The 22,918-nt window shown below is 43.5% G+C and overlaps 1 protein-coding gene across 9 annotated transcripts; it reads right to left on the bottom strand.

Annotated features, from left to right (window-relative positions):
- Window positions 1–4,540: 4,540 nt before the first annotated feature.
- Window positions 4,541–22,855, bottom strand: KIF23 (kinesin family member 23). Of its 9 annotated transcripts, XM_072148736.1 has the most exons (24): window positions 22,620–22,855; window positions 17,228–17,297; window positions 16,925–17,053; window positions 16,554–16,659; window positions 16,335–16,471; window positions 16,099–16,214; window positions 15,857–16,027; window positions 15,627–15,659; window positions 15,309–15,421; window positions 14,168–14,289; window positions 13,843–13,945; window positions 13,668–13,747; window positions 13,406–13,525; window positions 13,159–13,318; window positions 12,886–13,053; window positions 12,644–12,801; window positions 12,394–12,567; window positions 11,580–11,762; window positions 10,967–11,245; window positions 7,928–8,161; window positions 7,603–7,691; window positions 7,433–7,514; window positions 7,267–7,337; window positions 4,541–5,711 (listed from the first exon to the last, which is right to left on the bottom strand). In XM_072148736.1, exons 1-24 carry the CDS (start codon window positions 22,631–22,633, stop codon window positions 5,696–5,698), a joined length of 2,928 nt encoding a protein of 975 aa, XP_072004837.1. In that variant the 5' UTR covers window positions 22,634–22,855; the 3' UTR covers window positions 4,541–5,695. The 9 variants fall into 9 exon arrangements, with proteins under 9 accessions (XP_072004837.1, XP_072004839.1, XP_072004838.1 ...); XM_072148738.1 differs by lacking the exon at window positions 7,928–8,161 and having other exon boundaries at window positions 22,620–22,854; XM_072148737.1 differs by lacking the exon at window positions 15,627–15,659 and having other exon boundaries at window positions 22,620–22,854.
- Between the last annotated feature and the right edge of the window lie 63 nt (window positions 22,856–22,918).

The following is a 22,918-nucleotide window of genomic DNA, read 5'->3' as shown; positions in this document are numbered from 1 at the left end:
TTAGAGATATTTTTATAAGAATAAACAGTGGATTTTTTTTTTTTTTTTTTATATATCTCGAATTTGATTTTGTGCCTCCCCCAGTGGCATAAACGCCTGAACTGAAAACGTCAGTGTTGGCGTGTAATATTTAAGATGAAAGTTGTGCTTTTGTTTCCCTGCACTGATGATTATATCTGAATCATTTCTATTTTGGCGTGGAGCCGCTGTGTTGGTCTAATAATACAATCTTGCCTAATAATACAATCTATGCGCCTTGTTTTCCCTCCATAGAGTGTTTTATCTTATTTTGCACTTTTAATACCAGACTATTCCTGGCTGATCGCTGCTACTGTTCTGTACGGTCCGGTCATAAAATAAGTGCTGACATTCCCTGGCATATGAGAGCGCGGCTTTTATAACCCTTCATTCTGTGCTGGAAACATGAGAATGGAGGATGTCATGATGGGAGTGTAAATGCTGGCAGCGGGTGCAATGTCTGCTGGATGGCTCTGTGCCAGGAGCGGCCGCTGTAAATATCTGACGCTCAGGTCCAGACTGGAGCCTTGCCCCATAATTAGCAAAGCCCCATCCAAGTGCGGAGCAGACAGAGGAATGAGCACCATCTGCCCCTGTGTATCCAGGAGCAGTAATTAGCTGCCCCGCGCTCTAATCTCACCAGTAGCCAGAGAGCTTGACCTGTAATTGAAGGGGCATGATGATGAGGGCACGTAACTTGTATGAGGACATTGCTATAAGCTGCTAATTATACAGATATTTCTTTCCATGTACAATCTAATGACATCAATTATCCTGTTACCTTGTCACAAGCTGCCACTACACTTACTAGGGCTCCACACAAGGAACAAGATCATCGCTGTGATATGTAGCAAGTAGGATATACGGGGTGCTAATGCTCCAGGCTACCAGCTAGTACAGGGGTCAGGAACCTCTTTGGCTGAGAGAGCCATGAACGCCGCATATTTTAAAATGTTATTCCGTAACAGCCCTACAATATGCACATGCCCCCCAGTACATAGGTAGTCCCAGTGTCACGGGGGGCCCCTGCGATCTAGGTCTCGGATCGCAGGCACACCCATGCCCCTCTCTGTGGCAGCACCTATTTTCAAGCTCACTCAAGTCACCACTTTCCGGCTCCCGTCCCGGCTGGCCAGTGTGCCGGACGGATTTAAAGGGCCAGTGCGCCGCTGATATAAAGACTGGTGGCTACCAGATAGGTAGCCATGGCACATGTCCCCCAGTAGATGAGTAGCCACAGCACAACAACAAAAAAAAAAAAAAAGAATATTCACTTACCAGCACTCCTTGCAGCCAGCTCCTCATTGCTCCCACAATCTTCTCTTTGACCCAGGCTTAGATGATGGTGGCAATGGCACCTGGATCGTACAAAGGACGTAGGAAGCTGGAACATCACTGCCGGTGTCCAGTGATCAGTCACTCAGCCATCACTATTTATTAAAGATCTGTCTGAGAGCCAGAGGTTCCCTACCCCTGAGCTAATACATAAGATTGTGTTATGTTTTACAAGGCAGAAGGGAAGGGCAACCTACCATATACATTTTGAACCTAGAGCCCAGGAAGCCATCAGTCTTGTGCCATTCTTAGAGGACATTTTTACTTGGCTTAAAGTAGTATTATAATGACAGGGGCCTGGCCAGGGCTGTGGAGTCGTGATATAATGGACTCCAAAAACAAAATTATAAAATGTCCTTTAAATGTCTCTTCCATTCCTGATCTGAAGATTTGGACCAATAAATGTTCACACCCCCCCCCCCCCTGGCCTTTGATTATACTTCTCAACTTTAAGGGGTTGCAGATGATAATAGCACTGGAGACTCCAGGGCAGACAAGTATAGTAATGGAGAGTAGACAACAATGGAGACACCAGGCCCCCAGAGCAGATAATAATACTAGGGACCCTCTGACCCTGCAACTACAAATACTTGAGACTTAAAGGGGTATTCCGGGAATAAGAACGTCTGACACAAAAAACCATAATGATATAAATAAATGAATACAACAATACTTAATGTAATTAGTCGCAAAATGAAGCTTAAACAGTTTGATTTTACAAAATTTATGGCCTCTCTAAAGTAGGTGGAGTTATCACTAAGATGGCTGTCACTGGAAACTACAAGTTCCATGATCCTTTAGTTCTCAGTAACTCCTCCTACCTCTTATGCTCTCCTCCCAGTGATGATATAACAGACTTTCTTGCTCTGTTACCATAGTAATGATGTGTAACTGCCTTCACCAAAACACTGGCCATACTGGATGCACTGCAACCAACCCACTACAGTCAAACATAGTGGTGATCACATGACCTTCCCAGGCAGGTACAGGACATGTGATGTGGACATGTGACCAGCGGCCATCTTCTGTCCTGTGGCTGCTTTGCAACGGACCACGCGGAGAAATTTAACGGACTGATTAAAGGGCCAGTAGCATTTTAATTCTTCATTACAGTCTATGTCATCAGCATTTTCTGCTAACGGGAGCAAAATTTTAAATAACAATTAATCACACATTAGCTTATATTTTGAGTGCCCATTTGTATAAGAAGTATGCTTATTCCTGGAATACCCCTTTAAGCTGGAGGGGAGAAAAAAAAAAAAAAAGGCAGCAGCTTCTTCGCTCGAGCCGTATAGTCAGCTGACAGGTACTTACTGTTCCGGTGTCCTCTCTTGCCTCTGGGGCAATTCTGCTCAGTGTTCTTACCCATATGCTTCCAACCAGGAGTCAGGGCACAGAGTGGAGCGGCCTGAGAAGACCCGGGAGCAGTGAGGACTTCTCAGCTGCACTGACCACTACACTATCCAGCCTCCTGCACCAATGATCTGCTGTCGGTTATGGAAGAGATCATTGGTCTCTGACTGTCAGCAGGGTGTGGACCGCATCTCATGGCTTGGCAGGCTGCATGTGACCTATCAGCACGGCTCGTACAACCCCCATCCCGGTTAGGGTGATGTCACACATGGCGCTTTTAGGCAGTTTTTAGTTTGTAAAAAAAAAATGCATCAGTTTTTGTCCAGTTTTCCAAATTTGCGCAATTAAAAACAGACAAAATGCATGCATTTTTTACAATCTAAAAACTGCCCAAAAATGCCTAAAAACGCTGTGTGTGACATCCCCTTACAGTTATGATGAATGTAGCTGCACTTTATGTACATGCTCAGTGGTGAAGCTCCTCCACTACAGATCATACAAATAAGGCACAGAGAAGGAATGGCTGCATTTATCTCAGCACTGCAAGCATTTGCATCAATCCTGCAAGTTCTGGGTTTGCTTCACCCGTCTTATGCTGCACCAGAAATACTGCAAAATGTTACCGTGTCTGCACACCGTATATTCATAGATATCTAGAAAGGCTCCATGTATTAGGTAGTAAAGATCAATGTGCGCGGCCTCTCTGCAGGGGGAAGAAAGGAGCCACCATTCTAGCATGGATTCCACACCCGATGCACTGGCCGCCTCATCACATGACTATGACCACTTACACCAAACTCAATTGTGTGAATAAAAGGAAGCAGAGATTTGAGAAAACTTTGTAGAGTAGAAAGTGGCCAGACAAGGCCGTGAGGATTCATGTGGTGGTAGGAGACATGAGCGCAGTGGTTGATCATGAATTCGGACCTGTCTGAGGCACAGTTCTATATAAAGCGTCTTGTGCTGCGCTCAGAATACCCTCCTTTCATCAGAAACCATTTATAGCAGCCTCTTCCAGCCACCCATGGAGCTTGGCACTGGCTGAGATTACTGACCAGACATCCATGGAGGGAGATGCCTAGAAAGTCAGTACCAGGGGAGTACAGGACATTTTCTCTGCATAGAAATCTTCACCTTGGCCGCATTAGTTCTGGGATAATACAAATACTATATAGCAATCTTTTAGCATAGTACATTAAATCCAGATGGGGATCCAATACATTCAATGGGGGACAAAGAAATGTTGTTCTAAAAAACTTGTGTAAAGATTTAGCTTTTTAGAAGTGTGTGGGAAAGTAAGGGGTCTTTAGCCCCATTTATCAATGTAGAAACCAAAATGTCAGCCAAAAGAGGCGCACTACACAGCAACCTTACAAAAGTGTCCTTTATTACAGTATAGAAGCCTGGGCTACCATGATAGACAGGACTCGTGTGCTTTCATCATGTACAAAACATATACAATGAGCACCTTACATACAGGAACTACATCACATACATGACAAGAGAGCGGGGACTGACTACAGCAAAGAATATGCTCTATTTGAAGTTGTGAGAATAGCGAGATTTTTCCTTCTCTTATAAAGTACTTCCATATATTGCTGTATAAAGTTGTAGAAGAGAAGACTAAGCTCCATGATGTACAGCTCTTCTACGTGCCATGATTTACTCACTACAACCAAATACAGCAGTGATCGGGATGAGAGTGCGATACCCTGCACCTCCACTAGAGCCGGACCCCCAAATATCTGATATTAATTGTCCAAGGCAACACACTGATTCGGAAAAAAAACACATCCACCTAAATAAAAAAAAAAAAAAAAATGAAAAAAAAAAAAAAAAAAAAAGTGGCGCCAACTATAATTCCAAATGCACAGGACTGATGAAAGTCTTAGGAAGATGTTAGAAAACACAAGGCAGTGCAAAAAGTAATCCCACTTATACCAAGACGTTGCAATAAAACCTGCGGCACAAGCACAATCTCAATAGTCTCCCAAGGGGGAATGGGAAACCTTAAAAGTACAGACTGAAATACATCCAAGTCCCCAGGGCCACATGATGCTAGGGGTCGTGTCACTGTCACTCAGCCTTGGAGCACTGGTATAGAGAACACGCGTGAGGGGGACATGACATTGTAACACTAATTACATTTTAGTGTGAAATAATGGAGAAACAGATGTTTGGGGGGGGGGGGGGGGGGGTTAGACTTTAGCAAAGTGTTACTAATAAAACCAGATTTTCCACCTTGTGATTAATATACAAAAAAAGTGAATGAAACAAGTGACGACTAAAACACTAAAATACACAATACAGAAACCTGTTTGTTAAAAGTACAGTAAAGCAACAGAACGCCAAAAATTAAAATGAAATTCACTATCACCCCCCCTGCTGGTCGTATGACATAACTGCATCTATGAATGTTCTATACGTCACTCTCTCCTGTAGTGTAGCCAGTGATAGATATAACCCAAGTACAGACCATTTCCAGGTTCTGGCACCTCTGAGCGCAGCAGGGAAATCCACAAAGTCCAAAGTTTTCATGAAGCCACTGAAAGTTTATTGATTCCCAACCGGCAGCTCGCAGGCGGGTCCTATCCCTTACTGGACACATTAAATAGACAGTGTATCTGGGTGAACAGCTTTGGTAAAGTGCATTTTTGCTACCGAGGACACAGCAGCGGGTCTACTAAGAATACAAAGAAAATCTGGAAAATAAAATCCCTTTCATGACGGTAATGTGTGTGTAGTCTAAGGTCACAATGGCTGCGATAAAGGACTAGAAGCTCATGAAAGGTTACATAAAATACACAGAACGGTATAAAAAGGACAAAATATACAGTCTGTCAGGTAATAGAGCCGAGGAGGGGAGTAACAGCTTCACAGATCAGCGCGCTATAAAATGTTCCCTGTATTCTCTATATACACACACAGAAGCCCGATCTGTCCCGATGTCTTGGAGCTGAAGAATCCATCGTGATCCGCTACCGGACATTCAAGGTTTTCTGCGCCTGAAAGGAAAGAACAGGGAACATTAAAGACATGTGCAGCCTCCACCTACAACACATCAGGGCAAATGTAATCAATCGATGAGGTGAAGACTTCATCATTCATTTAAGGTCCAGTTCACATCTCCGTTAGGTCTTCAATTTTTATAAGTCAGTAGCAAGAGTGGAGGAATACACAGGTTGGTAAGGGGGAGACTTGTACCTCTTCTCTGTGTAGTCTGCAGAAAAACTTACAGCAGTTCTGTGTGATCCTCCTCTCCTGGTTTTGGCTCACAAGAATTAGATGTGAACTGGACCTTACCTATGCTATTCCATTGCAGAAGTGATGTAGTGGGTTTTAAAGAGCACCCGTCACCCATAAAAAGGTGACAACTTAAGCGAGCAGCTCCTAGTGCTACTACAAACGCCGCAGTGTTACACTGCTAGTGGTATAGGAAACCTCTGATAATGCTAGCAGACACTGACGCGCTGTACAACAGAAAACGCCGGACCAAGCTCACAGCGATCTGGTGTATTTACTAGGGGGTGGGACAAGGAGGCGGTCACCGCCGGCCTATGGAGTGGGAGGGGTGGTCCGGGAAGAGGCAATGCCTCAGACCGCCCCCTCATGAATACATGGGACCGGTCCGGCGTTTTTAGTGTACAGCGCGGCAGTGTCTCCGATAACGCAAGCAGTATAACACTGCTACATCTGTTCCAGCGCTAGGAGTGACTTACTTTAGTAAGAAGCTCCTAGTGCCTTTTATATGGATTCCAGGTCCTCTTTAACAGAAAGATTTCCATTTTATTTCTACATTTTTTTTTATTCTATTTTCTTCCTGACACCACATGTAGTCAGATCCTACGTTTACACGCGTTACAAATTTCTTCTCTAAACCAGTATGAAATGTGGCAGAGATGGAAAGGAGTAGGACTGCAATGGGTGCTACACAGGGTGCAGACTGGACAGAGAATCACAACAGGGGACAAGTGACAGATGACCGAGTCAGGGTGTAATGTGTCGATTTTCCCAAAGCAAATCTTTCTCTTGAAATGTAAGTTTCCAAACAGTCATGCAGAATGTAGATTTTTTTTTCACACGATAGATAAACATTGTGGATATTATCAGTCCTCACAACGGCAGGAGAAATTCACACAAAAATGTGTGGAGAATCCACAAGTACAATATATGAATTCACTGCAGACGTTCAAGCAAATACGAAGACAAAATTTTGCACTCGTCGCTGACAAGTAGATTAAACTTTGGGCAGATCACTTACTGGACATGGGAAATCTACCATGATGTGAAGCTGCAGCATGGAGAGTCTCTGGTAACAACCCTAGGAGACCCTAAGACTAATTAGCATAATTATAAAAGTTGATTTTTAGAAGGAAGGAGGCCATGGATAACACATATAAGAAGATTACCACAGTCACAGTGCCCGGATCTATGGGTATGTGTCCCTGGTTTATCATGATGGCTTTTTCCTTAAAATCAATGCATTCACCAAGTATCAATTTCTCCCAAATCATCTTCCTACATTTCAGTGTTTCAGCTGCAGGCAGATGAATAACTTACTTAGGAATGGCGTGATGTTGGTAACCAGGTCCCAAGTTGGATCCAGCTTTCATTTCTACAGCAACAGAACACTACAAAGAAAGAAGTTATTAATGGCGCAGAACACACGACTCACGTAACACACAGAGTGACCCACTACAGCTCAGTGATCAAGCCTTATACATACTCTGGTTTCCACATCCGTCCATTCCGAATCCGTGTTCTCAATCTGTGGGGGTCGATTCGTTTCAGAAGATCTGCGCTTGCGGCTGGGATACGGTAAGTAATAACATGTGAGCAAAATGATCCAAAGCCATTACCAGATGCCGACATTTATCTCTGGAGGGTTACACTCACCTGGTGCCTGGAGGGGATTCTTGTCTGAGAGTTTCAATGTCTGTGAACTGTACAGACTGACCTCCCCCTCGGGTCCTGAACACATCTCCCTGAAATATGGAGGAACAGCACATTAGGCACAGACTATAAGAAGGCAGAGACACCATATTGTGCTCACCACGTTGTGACAGTAGTAGTAGTAGTAACACAAGTACATACATGAGACAGACTGATTTGTCTTACATAAGGCTGGGCAGGACAGTATATATGTATACATTTGCCATGCACAGCTCTGGCAGCCATGGGCTGACCCCTTATGTTCCCTTTCTGACATGTAGACCGTTACCTTAATGAGTTTAGTCTCTATCTCCCCATCGGAGGCCAGCTGCTGGTGTGTCAGCATGTACTTATCACATTTTGCCAGCGCCTTTTCGCTGGCAACAGATACTTTGATTGCGTTGGGGACGTGAGGCTGCATGACCGTTTCCGTCTCCACACTACCGGTCGGCTTATGGTCTACCCATCTCTCGGCCCCTGCCGAGCGTGAGCGACGGTGTCTGGAGTGCACTGGGGGGACGTTCTAAGCAAGACCAGAAATCAAATCAAGACAGCGAATCAGTAACCAAATTATTCAGGGCAGAAAGACAGAAGCAGTCAACAGGCCTGAAACACCAGCAGACACCACTAGAGGGAGCTGAATGCATACTGGTATACATGGATCACAGAGCACAGTGTATGCAATAAGCGCCCCCTGGTGGAGGCGGCAGAGACTCAGTATATTAAATCTACATGGGGTCCAGTTCTTCTGTATGGAGCAACAGGTCATACAAACCAGTTACCGCCACTCCATTCAATGTCTATAGGGCTGTGAGAGAAGGTGGGTACAGAACCCATTGATCTACAGCAGTCATAGCGAATGAATAGGGCGGCAGATCGCAGGGTTGGCTTGTTGCTCCATTCACCTGAGGGACCCCTGTCGTAAAGTTTATTCTCTTATTTAGGGATACATTAAAACGTATGTGGTTCCCCATTTATCGGGTCTGTTGAGCTGCTCAGTCCCTCTGTATATTCATTTGTTGTAATAAAATTTAAAACACAATTCACATGCACAATCCACATTGGTTAGAGCGAGCAAAGCAGCAACTGGGGAGAGGGGCAGAAGACCACAGTCTGAGGGGCTTCCATGCATTCTTGTTATCATACACAACGGCCGCTATAATAATTGTACTTCACATGCGAACAAGACAATTATGTAGGCCTTGAAGAGCTGAGCAAAAATTATCCTGTGTTAGTATTCTATGATTAACTAAGAATTATGTTTGCTGCAGAAAGATTGTAACACCTCAGCACAGGGAGATCTGTCTGCACACAGGACAGAGCAAATGATGTCTTACAATCACCACTAGAGGGAGCATTTGCATAACAATTTAATATGCTCCCCCCAGTGGCTGCAGCAGGAATGCAGAATAACTTTATAATCTTTGGGCAGGAGAGATTTATCAATTTACTGTAGTTTGTTGACATTCAAGGAAATCTACAATCAATTTCATGCACGATAAACCCGGAACACTTAGGGCGCATTCACACGAACGTATGCCCGCACAACTACGGCCCGCCGGGCATATGTCAGGTGCCATGGGCAAGAGGGGTGACCCCTCCCCTCTCCATAGCAATCCACAGCGCACGGTCTATAAAATGGGGAAAGATAAGACATGTCCCATCTTTTCCCTGTGTACAGAGCGGTATGGTGCCACAGCCGGTGGTTGTGGCAGTACATATGTCCCCCATACGGTGGTGTGAATCGGGCCTTGCGGTACTCCTCTTATATTTGTTATCCATGGCCGCCTCCATTCTAAAATCAACTTTTATTATGCCACCAAGCGTGAAGGGGTGGGAGTTAGAGGCCCTCCATGCTGTAGTTTCACAGGCTGTAGCCATGTGCACCCACAGCACTTCCCCCATCTGCCTGATGTAATTTCACAGCAGAGGAAATTTTAGCGCACAGTGAGGGGTAGGGGGCAGTTTCTCCTGCAGTGTGACAACCAGTGAATGAAAAAGCCAGAGAAGGACTCAAGTTTATCCCCAGACTCAGAATAGCATCAGAATTATAAAAGTGGATTTTGGAGACAAGCAGGCCATGAAAAACACATATAAGAAAATCACCACAGTCATGATGCCTGGGACTATAAGTGCCCCTGGTTTATCCATGCTCGATTTTTATGCATATTTATACAAAGCTTTTGGGCACTTTAAACAAGGCAAAAACAAGAGTCTGGTTTTGCAGACAAACATTTTTACTATAAAAGTTTAATTTAGAAGTGGTGCAAGTTTTATAGCAGGAAGAGATCAGAGACAAATTTAAGCTGCTCAAATTTGTCACAATCTGCTCTGAGATGGACTAGTAAAATATCACTTTAAGGCCTCATGCACACAAGCATAACAGGGCCGAGACCCCAGCGGCGCAATTTGCGGCCAGATCAGGACCACTATCAAGTTTTCTGGCACCTGTTCACACAGTGCCTCACAGCACCATGACTGAGCCTATGGAGGGGGGAGGGGCGAGGAGCTCCCAGTCCCCTTCTGCTACGCAGGGGTTACGGCCCCATTAAGCACAGGGTGTTGTACATCCAATAAGATGAAGAAGTTGTCTAGGATAATAAACATATTACAGAAGCATCACCGCACCTAGGTTGTGCGCCAGTTGCTGCTCAAGTAGAGTTGCACCAGCCAACAACCAAGTATTGTGATATTTCTGGAATAAATCAGCCTTTATCCAATAGCAAGGAACATATGAAACTGCAGCTAACCCGCCTTCTCAGGACATGCAGGAATCATACAGAGGAACGCTAGTGTTTGCTATGCAACTCATATCCAAACACAACCAAGTGCATGCTGCATGATATTTACAGATAAGAGAATTGCTTTTTGAACTCTCCATAAGAATAGGAAGGAAATGGATTTGTGAATACCACTGGGAAAACAAATAGATGATTGGAGCTATTGCAGCAGACTAGAACAGTGACCTAGGATGGCGATTTTTGGGTTAGGTTACATTCTAAAGGCTCTGCTGATGTTACACAGCTGGCACCGAATGACTACAAGTGGCAGACATGTAGTCACTGATTTTGTCTGGATAGTTGGAGGCCACATCAGTTTGCAGAATCATTTCAGAAATCCATTTCTTTGAAGCAATATGGCAGAGCTGGTTGCTGCCTCTCTGTATCTGGAGCAGGCCACTCGGTGGAGCGTAGCACAGCAATGTGCAGCATGAAGCAGGGAAGGCCATTGGAAGCAGTAACACTACATAAGGCTGGTTTTTACAGAGCGAGCCGTACAAGCCTTGTTCAGTGGAAGGCCATTTGCACACACAGAAAACCTCACTAACCCTGAGATACTGATCCTCTTCTAGCTCTGCCTGTATAATGGATGACGGATAACCTGTCCTGTTCTCCGCTGCATTACACTTCCTAGCTGACTCTGGCTCCCACCGCCTGCGGTTGGGGCCCATCTTGCTTTCTGGTTTGTGCTGTGGAGTTTTCTGCTCCCACTGTGACACGCAGGAGGCCACGGAAATGCTGCTGCAGGAGTTTGAACGCCTGTGCAGCTGTAAGCGAGCAGGGGTGACAATGTGGTGGGGAGGCTGAGAAACAGGGTTACCAGGAAGCTGAAGAAACCAAAGACAAAGGAAATCAATGTAAGACAGTAAATACTGGGACTGGCCTAGAGAATATATCTAGTTATATAGTGTCCACATGTATGCCCGGAGTGTACGGGCATCCTCCTCCTCCAAAATATGGAAAAAGCATATGATGAAAAAGCACAGATCATGAATATAATGTATGTACTTTGGTTAACAAGTGGAATAGCTCCCTCCCCAGTGAGCTGAATGCAGACAGACAGTGTGATAAACCCCCCAGCATGCAAACAACCCAAAGGTAGGACACGTGTCTGTATATCCACCACCACCCAACACCGTAGAGAATCCACGTGACACATACAGGTACAGGTGAAGGAGATATGGATCTGATGGGAACCTTCGCGTCTCGGTCCTTCTCTCTAGATGGCCTTTCTGGCCTGTCGCCTTTACTTTCTGTTACTATTGCTTTGAGCTGTTTTAACTTTTCATCCTTCACCCACAGCTTATTCTGCATCTCTATCTGCTTGGCTGCCACACGACGCTCCTGCAATAAAAAAAGATAATAATTTTTCAGAATTAAAAGTAACAGGCTGCTTACTACCCAAAACACCTTCATATCAGTCTGTAAGGGGGACCCAGGCTGCCCATCTGCTTCTACATTTCCTTAAGAAGGGCTACGCTGCAATACCAGACAAAAGCTGTGGATCAACGTAGTTCACATTTTGGGAGTAATCCTATGTAATCAGATAATAAAAGCAGTACAGGCGGTCCCTTAAGAACACCCTACTTAAAGACGACCCCTAGTTACAAACAGACCTCTGGATGTTGGTAATTTACTGTACCTTAGCCTTAGGCTACAAAGATCAGCTGTAACACTTATCAAAAGTTCCAGCTTTATTGTTATTCCCGGTTCTGATAACAAATTAAACATTTTAAAAATCCGATTGTCACAGAGACCCAAAAAAAAAAAAAATTTGGCTGGGCTTACAATTACAAAATATACAATCCCGACTTGCATACAAATCCAACTTGAGAACAAATCTACAAAACCTATCCGGTGTGTAACCTGGGGACTGCCTGTACTTGGTGGCTTGATAAGAATATAACCAAAATTCTATCATATTTCTATAAATTTTGTCAATTACCAAACACAACGGTCTACCAGAGATACTTACACACTCCTTCTCCCACTTCATGGTATTCTCTGTCACCATTCCCTGCAGTCGCGCTTCTAGCCGCCTCTTGTCCGACAGCTGTCGCTGCAGTTTCTGTTGATGAGCCTCGAGGTCCTGTTGTAGTGTGCGCTTTTCATCTTCATAGATGGTGGTTGTCTTCTCCAGGATATCAATCTGTAAATACATATATAAGTATAAGACACTGAAGCCAGACGACACAGGAAGCTCAAACAGTTGTCTGTGCACTTACTTTGTACTCCAGAGTTTTAACTTTCTTTTCTAGTCGCTCTATTTCAGTTTTCTGAGACACGATCATCCTCTCCCTCTCAGTCATTCTCCCTTGGGCTATGTTCTCCTTGGCTGCCACTACACCGTTCAGGTCTTGTAGCATGGCCCTGAAGGAGATAACTGCAGACACAATCACAGGATTGTGAGCTTGGGAAATATACAGGAAGCATCGAGTTTAAATAGATGGTCAGAAGTCGGGCTCACCACTCTTGTTGAATTCTTCAGCCATCATTTGGCGAATACGGCGACGCTTCTCAAGAGCTTCAATGAGCCGTGGAAGAGTTTGGTCGTCATTAGAATCCAAAAGCTCACAGGATGGAATAGGAGGGAAGCTCTGGATGAGCATCTCTATTACTGCCTGTTCTTCAGGCTCTATGGAAACAAAAAGGAAAAAAAAAAGTTTTATTTTTTCTAAAAAGTATAAAAAAGGGAAAAAAAAAAAAAAAATGAGAGAGTAGTAACCAAGAGTGCACATGCCTCCATTTACAGGACCACCACGCTCCTCCAATCTACGTGTAAGCTCATCTTTAAACGCTAGGTTCCTGTACCGACGTCCAGGTGTGAGGCCACAGATTGGTTTGTCTATAGGTCTAGCAACTTCAACTTCCTGAGTCATCTCAGCAAATCGCATAACTTGCTGTAAAACATATCATTCATATTAGAAACGTAAAATACTGAGTAGTCAAGTATTTCTGAATTAGTAGTTGCGCTCTCCAATACTCACCAAACTCTCTTCATGGTCATCAGCTTTGGGATTAACACAAACTATCATTCGGACCTTCCCTTCCCCATCAAAGTAATTCTTGAAGAGATGAGTTAACTTTGAGTCTCTATAAGGGACCATCTATGGAGAAACGGTTTATAGTTAGGACAACATCAACCAGACTGAATAACTGGTGTCCTAAAGCCCTCGCGCTACTAGTTAGCAAACATGCGTCACCTTTGTGAGAGAACAAAACCAAATTGATTCATCAAACCCTACTTACCTTATTGGTTCCACAAATTTGGTTCTCTCGTAAAGCCTCAATACAGGTTCTTAGGGTCATGAGGGACTGGTTTATATTCCCTAAAAACAAAGATAACATCTGGGATAAGGATAAAGATTCCTTGAAAACATAAGTCTCATAGGTAAAGAAGTAACGTCCAGCTTTTCGACTTTACCAGCTTCACGTAGTCTGCTGCCCTCAGCTTTAGTGCGGTTTGTTCTCTCGCTCCCTGCCAAATCCACAAGTGAGAGCTGGCTTACTGTAACCTGCTCCTTTTCCTGGAAAAATAATATTTGACAAATACACATTTACACTATGTGCGGGCACATAGAATTATTAAATGGTTGCTAAATGATAATTCACACAGATTTCATTCTCTTCTGCCAGACTAATATTCTGCACCTAACTCAGTGGAATAACATATTACTCATGGCAGCAAGACATCCTGCATAGTAGGAGCTACAAAGTGTCCCCTAACAAAAGAAATAAAATTAGCTTACCTGCAGAACATGATCTCCATCAGCATCGAGAGGGGCTTGTGCCAGCTTTATCATGAAGACACTGTGGGAGCGGCTGGATTCACGGTTTAACTGCGTGTTTGCAATTCTTCTCCTTTTCTGACCTGGAGGTGAAGATTGTTAATTTCTCCTGCAGATACTTGTATATATAGGTTTTAAAAAGGCAAGTGGACGAGGAGTAAAAATTAAGATATTCTATATGTTATAAAAATTCTATAATCTGTCCCACATTTACTGGAATTGGAGGCAGCAAGTACAGGATTTTTAAAAAAATTTTGTTACAGCATCCACGGCTATTGACCACAAATTAACCCATTCAGGATAATAATAATAACTGTTTATTTATATAGCGCGCACACAGATTACGCAGCGCTGCACAAAGCATGTCAAATTGGTCCCTGTCCCCATGGGGCTCACAATCTAAACAACCTACCAGTATGTATTGGAGTGTCGGAGGAAACCCACACAAACACGGAGAGAACATACAAACTCTTTGCAGATGTTGACCTGGGTGGGATTCGAATCCAGGACCCCAGCGCCACCTCGCCGCCTATTAAAAGGGAGTCTACCCTGTAGGTATAGGTTTTCCAGTTTTATCTTTATGCCAATTAGCTTATGGTGAACTGAAGCTTAGGCACGGCCTGTATGAGCACCAGTTTTCTTCTTTCCACAACTTTTTGCTAGGGATATTCGTCAATGTGCAAAAGGGTGGCAGTGACTGATGTTGGGCATCATAGAGAGATGAAAACAAGTGCACCCGCAGGCATGGCTCTGGTGCACCAAGAAGCTTATTTGTATGAGGACAAAACTAAAATTTTCTTTAAACATAACATATTGCGGATAAACAAGCTTTCCAGACGTGGATTTCCTATGAAGAGATTTATGAGGTGTCAGGGTGCGGTCACACATTGCAGTTAAAACTGCATCAATCAGTTTTGAGGTGCCGTTTTGTTAATTTAACAGGTGAAAGGCATATGTTGAACAAGTTTCCCCTTCGAAATCACATCATTCAGTTCAACTCTTTCACCTGTTAAATTACCAAAACTGCATTTAAAACTAAATTAGCACCTTCAGATTGCCTCAAATGATTTAAAGAAATTTTCAATTAAAGAAATCTTCCCACCTTTCCAGAAGACATCAAAGGCCTCTTCGGTAGATTTCACTTCAACTTCTGTGCACCCTGCAACATACATATTGTGGTTCTGGTCTTCACGCAAAATCTTAGACTGTGGTGGTCTGAAAATAATGCAGAATATAGTGAAAATGAGCATGTGGCAGCAGATGTTAGGGGGAAAAGACTAATAGCGTGATGAGCAGGTGAAGCCACATGCAGGATTATGGAAATGTACAACACATGAGGGTACAGGAAGATGATGGCCTACAAAACTAGGGAATCAGGCAGAGCTGGGCAACAAGGCAAAAGCTATGTAATGTAACATACATAAACTCTGCATTCTTTCCCGGCGTGTTCCACCTAATGAAGAAATAGCAACAGGTTACTACGTCTTTGTTGCATCACTTCAGTCAACTAAAGCAAAAGGCAAGAGAAAGTCAAATTCACCATTCAATGTTCCTTCCTAACCTCCCAACGAAAGCTACAAGCAGCACCAACATGACATACATTGAGAATGCTGTGGTTTATAAGAAGGGGGGAAAATAATTCAAACTTACTTTGGTTTAATGGGATCTATAGGAACTTCCTCCAGAAGATCATAAATGTAATTATTGTAGATTTCGATATAGGACACAAAGACGCTGTACACGCTGTCTTCATCGATTTCTTCTACTTTGCAGGCATCTTCAATATTTATCATATCTGCAAACTCAGGTTCTGGTCTCTGTCTGCAGAACATTTTGTATAAGTATCTGGGAGGGACAAATTTAAAGAAGTAACCTACTTCTGCTCCCCATACCTGCTTAGTGGAGTCCTTGTGACCAACTGTGGCTGAGCATCTCGCTTTTGGCGCTCTAGTAATGCATCCACCTCATTCTGCACTTCTATGCCATTTTTATCATCAGTCTTAAAGACCTAGAACCAAATAATTACATGGTATTAATCCAAGCTTCATCACACACACCGAAATGGCAGAAAGCTATGGGTAGCTAATTCTATAATAAAACTTCTATGCTACTAGTAGAGTTGTCTTACATATCTCTTAGCCTGGAAGTCACTGATGCTGTTGAAAATCATGTGTAGACATCGAGGTAGAAGTCCTCCTTGTCCTGGAGACCCAGTCATCGTGAAGGTTTTTCCACTTCCAGTCACTCCATACGTGAAAAGGAGTCCTGAAGAGATGAATTGCTTGTTTAAAAAATAAATTATAACCATACAATAAGATCATCACCAAGAACATCCAGAATTGCTTACCATTTTTACCACGAATGACATCTTCTACTAGAGGCTTGGCAACCACATCGAAAAGATCTTTCTGTGTCACTTGGGTTCCAAAAACTTGTTTAAAGGAATATTGGGTCTATGGAAGAGAGATGGGAATGAGTGCACCAAGACCAACAAAACATTTGTCAATTAGACAAATGACTCCATAGATCAACCTGCACAATGATTGTCATACAAATGCCCACACAGTCGTAGGGCTCTCAAGTCTATCATCTTAGAAACCCATATGATGTAACTTGACTGCCGTCCAGAAAGCCAGAATTTCAAAAGTATAAAACTACACATATATAAACTACAACAGTTTTCCTTTTTTAATCCAGTTTCCATAGTGTAATTCTCACCTCTTTAAACTCTCCGTTCCTGTTGACTCTGCAGCCATCTGGGGGGTGCAGCTGCACGGTGGTCTCATTGATCACTTCAATGCAGCATTCCTGGTCTGGGGGACTGAGTGGACGAACCCTACAGTACACCTGGAGAAGTACAGTCACGTCAGATGGAGGTTTTAGAAACAGTTAGTAAATAATAGTACGTAAGAGACAATTATGGAGTATTTAACCATTGTGTATGGGACACTAGGCTAAACTAATGACAGATGAGAAGTGTTTTACAAATCCTGCCCTTGTATGTTGAGGTTGTATACTTACACCAACTGGATCCTTCTGTCCACTGTTAGAGGGTTTCTTTGGAACTGCCCTTCGTGGGGGCTTGGCTCGACTGCAGAAGAAAAGACCATTAAATTAAAAGGTGCCCAATAAATGCCATGAAGAGCAACATAACCCTGGAAGTTGTTGCAAGTTGACAATCGGACCAGAAAATCCAGATAAAATGTATCACTTTTTAATTTAATAAAATAGTTGTTGAACCATAAAAATACAACAAAAACATATTTACATAAAACTCACATCAAATTAGAGGTTTACACACAAATAGGGATTTAAAAATAAAGTGAGCAGATTTATATGTACTGCAAGACACAACAATTTACACTCCCAAGAAAGCCAAAACATAAACCATACAATATTTGGTTGCAATCATCTCTCCTGAAGACTCTGCTCTACGGTCACTTTCTGCTGGATGGGAGATGGCGTATCTCTATCTCTATCAGTTTGTGCGCCGCACAGACCTGTCGCTGGCAGCTGCGTACATGAAGAAAGAAGAGGAGCTGCCCGGGGCGTCAAAATGGCGAGTACGCAGTTTATTTATTTTTTTTATGGGCTGGCTGGCTGTCTATATACTCCAGGGGGCTGTGATCAATGCACTTCCCACCCTAGGCTTATACTCTAGTCAATAGGTTTTCCTAGTTTTTGGTGGTAAAATTAGGTGTCTCGGCTTATACTTGGATATATAATGGACCTCCGACTCTGCGAAGCAGAGAGAAAAGAAATATAAATCAATCACTAGATGGTATAGGGTACCTTATGTACTCAAAATGTTTACAGAATTAGGGATTGCTGGTGTTGTGGAATGGAGGAAGGTACGCTCAGCAGCCGCTTTCTAAACATCTTATGCTGGGGCTGATCTGCAAGGTGAGATTGGGATATAAAGGATGACTTTGCTTGGGTCTTATTGCACCATCATGAGGTTTCTATTGCTACACGCAAAAAGTCGCAGCTCTGCCACCTTCTTCATGCAGCAAAGGCCTGTATTCCCGCTTACTGGCGCTTTTCCGATTTCCGATTCCAATTCTCCAGTTCAGCTACAGACCAAAGGCAAAGCAGCAGCCCTCAGCAGACATCTTACTCACTAATATTCCCAGAGTGAAGATCAGGCGAAACCTTTTTAAGTCAACACTACAAACTTTTATGTACCAAGAACAAATCCCCTACATCAGAAGCACTAGTTATGTGTGAACAAGGCCCAATCATTCACAAATGTATAACCTAGTATGGCTGTTGTAAGGCTTTACTCAACAGCCAGTGATATGCAGGGGTGATCTGGGAAATTGCAGGCATTTAACCGGAAAAATTCAATGGACTATCCATTTTACATTTAACCACTTTCACTGTGTGCTCTATTCTTTCCGTCAGTACAACCCCGGGGATACCACATTTATGTAGGTCTTGGTGTACGGGTCTGTGTATCGTGTGATATTTCACCGCTTTTATTTTCCGGACAGTACAACCTTTTGATGATCCACTATTCATATTCGATGTTTTGAGATGTGAAATGTCAAAAAAGTGAGAATTCATACTTTTGTGCACCATTTTCCGTTATGGGGGTCCAAAGCCAGGAATAACAGCTTTTATATTTTGAGAGATCAAGAATTTTTGGATGCGGCGATACCTGACAGGTTTGAGTTAATGTACGTTTATTTCTCTTTGAGTTCTAGGGAAAGGAGGGCAATTTGAACTTTTTGATTTTTTTTTTTTTACCCATGTTTCTAGGCCCGCAAGGGTACTTGAACCCTACAGAGTCTGATTACTACATATACTGTTTATTACAGAATATTGTAGAATCATTGGATGTATAAAAGAGCCTGTAGAAAGAGCCTACTATGACAGGCACAGAACCTTTTGTAAGGATTCCGGCTGTCAGCCGGGGTGAGGATGCATCAGACCCTAAGCCTGCTCCATAAATCTTTAATAGTCATGTCAAGTCCAGTAAGTCACATGTCGTTAGGGTGTTAAACATAACGCATGCCCCCGTATACAGGCAGTCCCCGGGTTACGTACAAGATAGGGTCCGGAGGTTTGTTCTTAAGTTGAATTTGTATGTAAGTCGAAACTGTATATTTTATAATTGTAGATCTAGACAAAAAAAAAAAAAAATTGGCCCCAGTGACAATTGGAGTTTAAACATTTTTTGCTGTAATGGGACCAAGGATTATCAATAAAGCTTCATTACAGACACCTTACAGCTGATTATTACAGTCTGGGACTATAGTAAAGCATTCAGAAACTTCAACAGAGGTCAGAGGGGTCTGTCTGTAACTATGGGTTGTCGGGTGTCCTTAAGTAGGGGACCGCCTGTATGAGACTTTGTTCTACTTACATTTTTGGGTGAGGCAGTGCATTAGCGTTCAAGTCAGATCACAAAGGGACTAGGGTTGCCCTTCTTCTGGCTCATTAGAATAACTGTAAAAGTTTAATTTTTAGAAGGAAGGAGGCCATGGATAACAAATATTACCACAGTCACAGTGCCTGGGTCTATGAGTAAGTGTCCCTGGTTTATCATGATGGATTTTGATGCCAGATTATCTTTAAGTATAACAGACTGCACAACGTGTGATCTCTCCCACAGAGCAAGCCTGGTGAGGCGTATAACTTTTACAAAGCCGATTCAGAACCAGGAGGGAGGACACTGCATACTGTGATTGAGTCTGCACAATGTTTAATTGAACTTTGTGAATTTTCTTGTGAAACACCAGGAACTTTCTTCCCGAAATACCACGGCATCTTGTAGAGAGATACATGACTGTAAACAGGCGAGAGCCCTATAACCGTGTTCTTGTTTTATACTACACTACTGTATAGCCACCTCAGTTACAATAACATGTCCCTTTATCCACCCAGAGCAACATTTCAGGCTGGTGAACAAGCATTGACTCATTTCTACATTCTTGATGTCATTTGTTTTATTTCACAATTGTTAGGTACTAACTTATAACCTCTGTCCGATCAAACCATTTTAGGCCGCTCCAAGATCCAATTTTGTTTCAGCAGGAGAAAATTTGCTTTGGAGGATGTATCAAGCGAGAGCTGGTGGAGGGGGATTATTTTTCCTGCACACACCCATAGCCAGCACATTCCTGAGCTGTTAGCGTTATCAAAGAAAATACCTAAAGCAAGACAAGAGACCAGTGTGAGCCTTACTCTGCCCCGGCCTCATGCACACGGCATCGCTCCCACACTCCCAGCCATGCAACACGCAGGAATTATTTGTATAGCACCAGAGAGACAAATACCTCCTGTGTTACTTGGAGAACATCAGACCCAGGAAATGTGTGGCCAACAACAGCAGCCGCTTCCACAAGATGAATAATAGATACAAGATGTATAAAAGGTGTCTTCTAGTGTAATGGAATATGGTGTTAGTGTTGAATTCGTACCAAACAGGGGCACGGAAGCCGCGCACAGGGAACTTCCGGTCCGCGATGTGGACGGCTCCTCCCATGCGTCCCTATCTCTCAGCGTTGTAAGCGCTGAGAGATGGTGCGCATGGGAGCTTCCGGCCGGCCGGAAGCTCCCTGTGCGCCGGTGTAATGAAACCAGCGCACAGAGAAGACGGGCCGCGGCGCGGGACATCGGCAGCACCGGAGGAGGTAAGTACATGTTTATTATGTTTAACTAGCCCTCCCCAGCCCGGACATAAAAAAAAAATTAAACCCGGATAACCCCTTTAATCCTTGTTCTTAGGACAATCCAGCATTTTTAAAATCCAAATTGTCACAGAGACCAAAAATAAATAAATTCCTGTCTGGGGTTACAATCATAAAGTATACAGCTCCAACTTACATACAAATTCAACTTGAGAACAAATCTATAGAACCTATCTAGTTCGTAACCCAGGGACTGCCTGTACTTTCTATATCAATTCATAAGTTTTCTAAATCTGTGATTGCCGTCATTCTATAGGAAGCTTCATTGTTTACATCCTGTGGATGGAAACCTGACCATGGTCATGTGATGTCACACAGGTGCAGGGCTTCTTGTATCTATGACCATGTAATGTCACATAGGTGCATGGGTCGTTGTATCCTTGAAAATAGAAGAAACACAGGCAGCATGCACATCATCTGATCCCCCAAAAAATCTTTATTTTCGTGGTGACAGACAGACAGACACCAGGACCCTTTCTACTATTGTACAGTATTGTTCATTGTATCCATGATCATGTGATGTCACACAGGTGCCCGACTCGTTATATTCCTGGTCATGTGATGTCACACAGGTGCCCGACTCGTTATATTCCTGGTCATGTGATGTCACACAGGTGCCCGACTCGTTATATTCCTGGTCATGTGATGTCACACAGGTGCCCGACTCGTTATATTCCTGGTCATGTGATGTCACACAGGTGCCCGACTCGTTATATTCCTGGTCATGTGATGTCACACAGGTGCACGACTCGTTATATTCCTGGTCATGTGATGTCACACAGGTGCACTGCTTCTTACAGTAATCTGAGTCGTGTTACAACAAGTAGAGATGAGCGGACCTGATGTTCAAGTTCTGCCACCTGATCAGCCGATAAAGCAAATGAATGCCCCTGACAACTAGCCAGGGATTTGATGAAGCGGCCAGACCCAAACAATGGGTCCTGTCATCTCAAATAATGAGCCGTGCACCTGTGTGACATCACATGACCAGGGACATACCGCGCTGTGCGCCTGTGTGACATCACATGACCACGGACCGGTTTTGAACCACATGAAGTAAACAATGATTCTTTCTATAGAATCTAGAAAACAACAAGTATATAGGAAAATTCTATAACTTTTTACATTACAAAAAATATTTGCAGAAAGAGGACAATACAATACCTTTAACTGTACAATTGCAGGTCATTTACAAGACACAAGGGGATAGTGAGCACCTCAGTCCTTATGATACATCCAATCACACAACCCTTCCTCACATAAGATGACATCACCATCAGTGCCACTCTGCTCACCTCCAATACCTCAGTGATGACATCACACATCAGTCATGTGACCGCTGCAGCCAGTCTCTGGCCCCAGAAGCAAACACATAACGTCATGACATGACATCATAGCATTAGTGTCGGATTAACCAAGTGTTAATTTTTTGGGAAAATTCATTAAAATACTTTACTAAAAATAAAACTTTGCAGTCTGATCATACGAAAATCATAGTATGTCCCCCAAATATACCCAGAGACCTCTCAAATATTGGATACACCCGTATAGTATACACTGCCATATGCATGGACCTATATATAGTGTATACACACACCCATATATAGAGTGTAGACAGCCATACCCACGGCCCTATACATAGTGTATACAGCCCCAGGCGCACAGCAGGTACATTGCACGGATCACCTCACGTCTATAACGTCCTCCGCTGTACTTACGCGGGTTTCATCATGTTGCAGCCGCTGCTTGCTGCCCGGTAGCTCGTTCTGTCTGGCCCCGGAGATCTCCTCACAGGTCGCTCGGTTTCGGTCACTCAGCTGGAGGATTTCCGCTTCCCGCGAATTGTATTTTTCAAATTCAGCCAATCACGACGAGGAATGACGTCACGTCGTGTTCTGCAACAGAGCGCGCTCTTACTGGCTAGACAAAGCGTCAGCGATCAGTCGTCACAGTGCGCGCCACCTGGTGGTGGGAGGATAAGTCTACAAATGTAAACGGAACTGGAAATGAACATTAC

The sequence above is a fragment of the Engystomops pustulosus genome, chromosome 4, assembly GCF_040894005.1.
Source record: "Engystomops pustulosus chromosome 4, aEngPut4.maternal, whole genome shotgun sequence".
Classification (NCBI taxonomy): Eukaryota; Metazoa; Chordata; class Amphibia; order Anura; family Leptodactylidae; genus Engystomops; species Engystomops pustulosus.
This window is presented reverse-complemented; position numbering and strand designations above follow the sequence as displayed.

Excerpts from the sequence above, each read along its gene's own strand:
- KIF23 (XM_072148736.1), bottom strand. Across the intron at positions 14,290-15,308 it reads CTTTGATGTCTTCTGGAAAG|GTCAGAAAAGGAGAAGAATT; the intron begins GTGGGAAGATTT and ends CTTCACCTCCAG. Across the intron at positions 13,748-13,842 it reads CAGCAGACTACGTGAAGCTG|GGAATATAAACCAGTCCCTC; the intron begins GTAAAGTCGAAA and ends CTTTGTTTTTAG.